The 9,792-nt window shown below is 29.3% G+C and overlaps 1 protein-coding gene across 1 annotated transcript; it reads left to right on the top strand.

The window, feature by feature from the left end:
- The first annotated feature begins 2,770 nt into the window (after window positions 1-2,770).
- On the top strand, window positions 2,771-4,422 carry LOC115034914 (jerky protein-like). The gene is made up of 2 exons (XM_029492448.1): window positions 2,771-2,833; window positions 3,346-4,422. The coding sequence occupies exons 1-2, from the start codon at window positions 2,771-2,773 to the stop codon at window positions 4,420-4,422; spliced, it is 1,140 nt and encodes a 379-aa protein (XP_029348308.1).
- The last annotated feature ends 5,370 nt before the right edge of the window (window positions 4,423-9,792 follow it).

Below are 9,792 nucleotides of genomic sequence, written 5' to 3'. Positions count from 1 at the left end.
TTGACCGATCATATTTGGGTAAATATCTCCGTTCGATCGTCTTGTACGTTTTTAATGAATATTAACATCTCTTCTAAATTTTTCGGTGGTGATTTAAGGTGAGCAGATTTCTCATGTAGATACATTGCAAAATCGTCGAACTGTCTTGTAATTAATGGAGCAGTGTTTACTTCTTTCCGTACAATACTTTCAAAAATACTACATTCAAGATATTGAAGCTTAATAAAGTCCTCCCGATTTAACAGTACTCTGCATCCGTCCTGAGTTTTTGACTCTATTACTAGCACATTTTCTCCGCGATACACCATACTGGATATTTTATGAAATTCCGTCTCAAGAAATATAATGCGCTTGTACTGGACCGTATCTAATATAAATGATAAGATATGCCCCATCATAGAGAATATGCGTCTCAGGAAATCCGGCGATATTTTAACATGGCGCGATGGTGTTAATAAATTAACGGTGACTTGAAAATTATCGGTAGGATCGACACCGACAAGTATAAATTTGCGAGCTATAAAGTTGATCGTGTAGCTTGTGGTTTCGATGAGTTCAGCCGGTGGTGATGGTGGTACATACGTAAAGGTCTTCTTCTTGTATAATGCAGCGTTGTCTTCAATTGAACCAGCCATGTTTTTAAAAAATTGTTTATTATAAAAATAATAATAAAGACTTGGAAAAATTGTTAACACTTAACAAATATAATAATAATAATAAAGACTTGGAGAAAGCGGAGGAGAATCGTACGTGTGTACACTTGAAGACAGACTGATTGAATGCCGACTCTTGCGGAGCCTATAGTATCCGTTTCACATTCACGTGTTGTAGATATTTTTAATAACAATAAATTAATATTGAATAAAAAAAAAATTATAACATACCTAGAACATTTTTCAGATGTCTATTGAGATGCGATTTTTGGCTGAATGTCGATGTACATACGGTACACGGAAAACGTATACTGGTATGAGTTATTTCATGTCTAACAAGACTGTCTTTTCGTCCAAAAACCGACGGGCACTGCACGCATTTAAACATATTGATTTGTTTAAGATATTTACGAGAAAAAAAAATGTTTAAAAATGTTATTATATTTTATATTTTATATTTTAAACACTGTCAAACAAATAATAAACACTGAAACAGCTGCTGGTAGAAAAAGGTCGTATCGATAACAAAGGGATAATAGCCATCTATTCAATGGATATATACGATTATTTGAACGTTTCAAAAAACCTACACCGTAGTAAAAATGTTGCTACACAGTAGATATTTCTGATATTTTACGATTTACGTTTATTTCGTGAATTTCAATAAAATCGTAATAATCTACACTGTATTCGACGTCGTCAGTCGTCACTGTAGTTACATTTGAAAAATACCTACACCGTAGTAAAAATGTTGCTACACAGTAGATATTTCTGATATTTAATAAAAAGCGTTTATTTCGTGAATTTTGACATTTTTGACATTTTTAAAAAAACCTACACCGTAGTAACAATAGTGATATGCAGTATATATTTCTGATATCTAACAAAAATCGTTTATTTCGTGAATTTCAATAAAATCGTAATAATCTACACTGTAGTCGACGTCGTCGTCAGTCGTCACTGTAGTTACATTTGAAAAAACCTACACCATACTAACAATAATGTTATGCTGTAGATATTTCTGATATTTAACAAAAATCGTTTATTTCGTGAATTTCATGATTTTTGACATTTTTAAAAAAACCTACACCGTAGTACCAATAGTGATATGCAGTATATATTTCTGATATCTAACAAAAATCGTTTATTTCGTGAATTTCATGATTTTTGACATTTTTAAAAAAACCTACACCGTAGTAACAATAGTGATATGCAGTATATATTTCTGATATCTAACAAAAATCGTTTATTTCGTGAATTTCATGATTTTTGACATTTTTAAAAAAACCTACACCGTAGTAACAATAGTGATATGCAGTATATATTTCTGATATTTAACAAAAATCGTTTATTTCGTGAATTTCAATAAAATCGTAATAATCTACACTGTAGTCGACGACGTCGTCAGTCGTCACTGTAGTTACATTTGAAAAAACCTACACCATACTAACAATAATGATATGCTGTAGATATTTCTGATATTTAACAAAAAGCGTTTATTTCGTGAATTTCGATTACATTACACATTACACCGCGCACGTTACGGATAATCGTTATCACTGATGAGGAGTGGTTACTGATAAGGTTTCTGATAAGGTTACGGCAGATGCTGATAGTAGGAGTTAATTACTGATGAGGAGATTTATACACCGCGCACGTTACGGATAATCGTTATCACTGATGAGGAGTGGTTACTGGTAAGGTTACGGTTGCGGTATCACTGATAAGGTTACACTTACTGATAACAACGTCGCACACGTGAACGACAGGGAGTGGGAGTGGGAGTGGGAGTGGGAGTGAGTGGAGGGAGTGGAGGGAGTGGAGGGAGTGGGAGTGGGAGTGGAGGGAGTGCGGTCTGAACCCCCCAAAATATACTACATATAGAAAATATAGAAAATATTAGAAAATCTTTGGAAACCTATATTATAGTACATCATTTATTAACAAATTTCAAAATTTTTATATTATTTAAGCCTTAATGAATAATTATGAAAATATATATTTTATATTAATATTTAATTATATTTGAATATATTATAGAACAAGTAGTTATTTTTGGGTTGGTGTCACCCTTGTAGCGGGTTAGGTGGGATTTTTACCTTTCTAAGTTGGCAGCAATGAATTCGAAAATTCCGTTATCATTAAATGTGATTTTGGAAGATGTTTACCCATCTCGTGGGGTAAGTGGATAAACGGGGTAAGTGTAAAACCAGATGTTATCATCTTCAGTATTTAATCTGTTGATAGTAAAACTGGAAATTTGTTAAGTGATTGTAGCATTGAATATTTCATTATAATTGGCAGCACTGTAACATCATTTATCACGATGTTATCACAAAATATATTTTTTTTTACAAAATCACATCGTATTTATCAAAACAGACTTGTTTTGAAATTTTTTTTGTTATCTACATAAATGTGAAATTTTCAACCCCCGAAAAGGTAAGAATACTTTATATTATGTTTAATTTAAGATGCACATGTCTGTTTATCAAATTCGTCATAGGTAAACGATGTTTTTTTCGATTATACACTTTCCCCAGTAGAAATACACATCGGGGCAAGAGTATAATCGTAACACGGGGAAAGTGTAACATTGTTGTCACACTAACCCATTATATGATATTCATTTAAACTAAAACTAAGTAATTATTTACTAATATAATTAAATTATATTTGGTCAATTGCTTAGGTGAGAATGGTACGTACGTATGTTAGGAAGAGCGCCCGTGCTACCAAATACTCCAAAAGCGATTTAAAGACAGCTGTAGAGAAGATAGTCGCAGGTACATTAACATATACCGCTGCATCAACGATGTATAACATTCCTAGGCCAACTTTGTATGCACATTCCAAAGGATCACGAGGTATGAAATCAAATTCAATGGGAAGGGCTACTGTCTTATCACCTGATATTGAACATCGTTTATCCGAATCATTAAAGATTATGGAAAAGTATGGTTATGGCTTAAGTCGTCGTGAAGTATTAGATTTAGTTGGAGATTTTTTAAAAACTAATAAAATTAAGAACTCATTTAGCAAGGGGATTCCCGGTGAAGATTGGTGGTTAGGGTTTGCAAGAAGAAATAACTTAAGTATCAAGAAACCACAAATCGTTGAATACTCTAGAAAAAAAGTCTGTGATCCATTTATTATATATAACTACTTTGACATTTTGCATAAAACTATAAAAGAGTTGAATTTAGAAAATAAACCTGATCGAATATGGAATTTAGACGAGACTTCGTTTTGTCTCGATCCATCGAAAACCAAATGTGTTGGTGCAAAAGGAGTAGCATGTACTAGAACCACTTTTGGCAGTGGTAGAGAAAATACTTCAGTATTAATGGCATGTAGTGCTGCAGGTGATAAAGGACCACCATTGATTATCTTCAAAGGTAAAAATATATGGGATAAATGGATTGGTAGTGAATCTCTGTTTCCTGGTACAATTTATGCTGCTACAAATAATGGGTGGATGGAGAAAGAAGTCTTTGTTAATTATTTTCATAAAAGTTTTATAAAAACTACTAACCCAAGTCCACAAAATCCAATTCTGTTAATTTATGATGGACTCTCTTCACATATAAACATACAATTAGTAGAAATAGCAAGAGCAAATAATGTCACTATATTATTACTTCCTCCTCACTCAAGTCATTTGCTTCAACCCATGGATTTGTCTGTATTTAAATCTATTAAAACTTCATATGGATTAGAACATGGATTAGAAATCATAAACATCAAAAACTACCTCGACAAGAACTAACAAAAATAGTATGTGACATTTGGCTTCAGTTGGACAAAAACATTATCATCAATGGTTTTAAAAAGGCAGGAATATTTCCTTTCAACAATACAGTTATTGATAGAACTCAGTTCGACCCATTGAGTTTGAAAAGGTGGGATGATCACCAAACTACAATTCAAAATACAAACTTTAACAATGAGGCAACTACAAGTCAATCGATAACGGTTCAAAACAAAAATGACAACATTCATGAGGCATCTTCAAGTCAATCAATAATAAAACTTTAAAGGAGGTTTTTTCATCCTTTTTGATGTGGCTAATGACTTAACCCTAGGACACATTCTATATTTTATAAAGTATAATTGTACAAACAACAAATTATTATGATAATTTAGATTTAATTTTATTATTACCTATTTAAATTTAAATAATTAACAATTGTTTATGTAGGTAGGTACCAAGTGTAGGTACCAAGTGGCACACCAACTACATTTATACTGTTGCAGTATTATACACAGTATGTAACTTACACTTAGTAGGTACCTACCTACCTAAATAATAATAATAATTTTGATCAAATATCTTAAAAAAAAGTATAGTGAAGTTATTTCTGTAATCATATGGTTTGTACTGGAGTTTGTTATTTTGTATAAAAAATTGAATATTAAAAGTAATTTGTATTGTTATCAATGTAATTTTACGTGTCTATTTAGATACCTATTATAGTTAGAGTTAGTAAGGAAAACAGAAATAATACATTTTGGCATAGATTTCTATAGTACATTTAGTTGCTAAAGCCAGTAGAAACTTAACAATGTGACAACTTTGAACTTTCATATAATAACTTAAAACTATGTACAAAATATAGGTAGGTAGTAGCCTAATATAGTGCTGATAATAATATATAAGTACTGAAACTGGATTTATTATGAAATAACATTTCTTGTTAAATGTTTATTGTAAAATAATAGGTAATACATAGTATTTATAATTAAATTGGCAAGTAAAATATAAAATATAATTTTCAAATTTTATAGAATTATGGACAACTTAAAAAATGAGTACCAAGCCCCTTATTAACTTATATTTTTATCAAAGTATTTATTACTTACTATATAGTATATATTTATTATTTACATATCTAATATAATATAATCAATGACTATAATTTATATTATATTATATAAACAAGGAATAAACAATTATGCAAATAACATTTCTAAAAACAATAATCAAACGTTAATCAATAAATAAGAATTATATTAGGTATTTGTTTTTCTTTAGTTACAGATATTCAAGTTGAATTAGTATTTATTAATTTATTTCAATAGTCATAAACTGAATCCAAAATTAAACAATGATTAAAAGTAGTAGAACCAAAAGAAGAAAAACTAGACAAGAAATTAATTTATTTGAGGAAAATCGTGAATTAGATGAATTTGCTTCCAAGTTATCCGAAGAACAAAATATTTCACTTTCAAATTGTATAGTTGTATTTGAAAATAAAGATGCTGTAGTTGATAGTGTCATAGTTTCTCCATCAATTTCTGAAGTTCCAGATGATTTATTGGAAAACATTACTCCAGTAGCTGAGTCTTGCTCAATATCAGATTTACCAACAAATTTGTCACCACAAATATCAACTATTAATGCATTTTTAGCTGATTGGGCAATAGAGTTTAACATTTCTCACAATGCAGTAAATGGGTTATTGAATGGTTTAAAAAACCACCAATACAGTATTAATAGTCTTAAGAATCTTCCATCAGATGCACGTACATTATTGAAAATTCCATCAAATGTTTCTAAAGAAATTCGTACTGTTGAGCCAGGAATATATCACCATTTTGGTTTGGCTAACGGAATTCGAAAACATGCTTTATCAAATGTTAACAAAATTCAGGTTGCCATAGGTATTGACGGATTACCTCTGACTAAAAGCAATAACAGTCAGTTTTGGCCTATACTAGCATATATTATAGAAGAAGCTACATTGCTAACCAATGTTGTTTTTCTTGTTGGTTTGTACTATGGAAAAGAGAAACCACTCAATAGTAATGACTATCTATCAGATTTTGTAAAGGAAACTAAAGATCTTACCTTACATGGGATTATAATTAATAATACTAGAATTAGTGTATCAATTCGGGTTTTTTGCTGTGATGTGCCAGCAAAATCTTTCATTTCAAAAGTCAAAGGCCATAGTGGGTTTTCATCATGCACAAGATGTACCATTGAAGGTGAATATTTGTACAGTAGAGTTTGTTTTCCGTATACTGAAATTCAATCAACTATGAGAAATCACCAGAATTACATTAATGTTACAGATGAAGAATATCATGTTGGCAATGTAACATCAAATCTTGTTGAATTACCAAATTTTGATTCTGTTTTATCGTTCTCACTTGATTATATGCATCTAGTTTGTTTGGGTGTAATGAAAAAATTATTAATGCTGTGGGTAAGCAAAGGTCCAGTTAGTGTTCGAATACGGTCAGCAAAAATTAATGAGTTATCTTCGTATTTATTAAATCTTAATGTATTTGTTACTTCTGATTTTGTTAGAAAAAGCCGAACTTTACAAGAGTTAAGTCGATGGAAAGCGACAGAATTCCGTTTTTTTTTTGTTATATACTGGACCAATTGTATTAAAGAAAATTATAAGTAAAGAGTGTTATACCAATTTTATGACGTTGAATATTGCAATGATAATTCTTTCTAAGTCCAGATTGCAGTCATCTCATCGATTATGCGCGTCAACTATTAGAATACTTCGTAATGAGTTTTCAAAATATTTATGGCACACACTTTGTGTCCCATAATGTTCATGGATTAATACATATTTGTGATGATTATGAACACTATGGCCCACTTCATAACTGTTCAACATTTATGTTTGAAAATTATATGAAAGAACTAAAGTCATTTGTAAGGAAACACGATAAACCATTACAACAGGTTATAAATAGATACAATGAAAAATTCTCTGCTAGTATCACAAATTCAAGTACAAATAATGAACAATTTATTCTGAAACCTATTTTGCAACATATGCATAGTAACGGCCCATTACTTGAAAATATAACTGGTCCACAATATTTTACTTTATTGTATAAAAATATAAAAATACAAATAAAAAAAGGAAAAGATTCTTTTCTTCTCACTAAAAACAATGAAGTTATTAAATGTTTAAACTTTTGTCTAAGAGGTGAAGAAGCTTTAATATTAGGTTGTATATTTAAAAATACAAAACCATTATATGAAGACCCTATGGACTCAAGAATACTGTATATATATGAAGTTAAAAATCTTTCCAAAACTATTCAGTGTTGGAAAATAATGGATTTAAAAAAAAATGATTGTATTTAATCATAATGATAAATATATAGCAATGCCTATTATTAATTCTGAATTTTAAATCTGTGCTATTAAATTGTATCCCGTAAATATTATGTATAATGTATATATGTAAATATAATTTTATCAAAAAATAAATTTAGTCTAAATTATGAGTAGAGCATATTGTATAGGTACTTAAGTTTGTACATAGTAAACAAGACAAACATTTTAATCCTAGGTAACAATAATTACTATACACACTGATAAATATAATTGTTTTATTAAACTGTAATATTCTTTTAGATGGACCAACAAAGTGGCTGGATTATAGTTATATTTAACAATGACAATAGCGTGGAAGCAGTACCAGATGTATGGTTGATAGAGAATGATTGTGCATGGCCAGCTAAATCCAAACAAGTCAAAAAAGGTGGGTAAGTGGATTTCGCTCTGCTGTACAGTAGGTTACCAGTGGGTCACTGTATAATGGCATGGTACTGAATTTGAATTCAATGATATAATATCATTGTATAAGAGAAACGATCCTGAGCAGGAGACGGTATGTTAGTCTAGGTATAAGACATAATATTATATTAGGTACCTATAATAAATTCCAAATTAATCATATCATAATATTTATTAGGTACTTATAACGCGTTATACATCAACAAAAAACCGTGGTACTATCATAGATATATAATAGTATACTTTAGAAGTTTCAAGTACCCACGAATAATATTATACAATCACAACAAAATAACTAAAATAGTTATCCTAGGTTTTTAATATGTAATTTCGTCCAAATTTGTACTTAAAATGACTATAAAAATAAACTGCGTAAATGTATTTTTTAGATTTTTTGGTAACAGTATTAATTACTTACGTGGAATCTTGTTTTAAATTTTCAATTCTTAGATACAAAAATTGAACATTTTATAAATTTTTAACTACAAAATAATTTTTCAAATTAAAATTTGATAAATTTTGTCAAAATTTGATCTTTAAATGCTTATAAAAAAAAATTGTGCCTATGTATTTTTAATATTTTTCAACTGATATTGTAACAATATATCAGGAGCTTTGTATTAAATTTATACACTTTTTGGCCCAACTGATAAAACTTTATTGATATTTATAGAAAAAAAAAACTAAAAAAATTGAAAACTTACAATGTCCGTAAACAGCTCAAAAAGAGTCAAATTATTTTAAAAATTTTATCGTATATATAAAATGCTAATATTAACATTCAGTGAAATTTTCAAGTTTCTACAGTCACTCGTTTTTTAATTACAACAAAATAAGAAAATTGTTACGTAAGAAATCGAGTGAATATCAAATGTTGTAAAAATATGAATTTCAAACGCCCATAAAAATTTAATTTGAGTTTCTTATAGATATTTTTTGTTTGATAAAGGTAGATAATATTATAAGGAATCTTGTATTACATTTTCATATCTTAGATTTAAAAAGAAAAATTTTTATGAATTTATAACTCGAAATAATTTGCAAATTTTCGTGATTTTTCCATATTTTGTCATTTTTTGAACTTTAAATGCTTATAAAAAAAAACTGTGACTAACGATTTTTAATATTTTTCATCTGCCTTTGAAACAATATACTAGGAGCCTTCTATTAAATTTTCAAGCTTTTTTATCCAACAAATAAAATTTTATTGATATTTTTAGAAAAAAAACTAAAAAAAAATGAAAACTGACAATGTCCGTAAAGAGCTCAAAATAAGTCAAAATATTTTGAAAATTTTATCGTGTATAGAAAATGGAAATGTAAACATTCAGTCAAAATTTCATGCATCCACGGTCATTTTTTTTAAAGTTACACCAAAAACCAAAATCGATTTTCTCGAAAACAGATTTTGCGTAAAAATTCCCGTTTTTCCTTAATTTTTCTTTTGTTTTTCCCGGCGCTTTTGAAAACTACTGGGAAATTTAAATTTTGACCTCCCCAATGCACCAACGATATTCACTTTCTGATCGAACAAGATACTGAAGTTGAAAATCGTAGCATTATTTCGACTACTTATCGTGTACC

Source organism: Acyrthosiphon pisum, unplaced genomic scaffold, assembly GCF_005508785.2.
Source record: "Acyrthosiphon pisum isolate AL4f unplaced genomic scaffold, pea_aphid_22Mar2018_4r6ur Scaffold_21522;HRSCAF=24174, whole genome shotgun sequence".
Lineage (NCBI taxonomy): Eukaryota > Metazoa > Arthropoda > Insecta > Hemiptera > Aphididae > Acyrthosiphon > Acyrthosiphon pisum.
The sequence above is the reverse complement of the archived record's forward strand: the minus strand, read 5'-3'. Positions and strand labels throughout refer to the sequence as shown.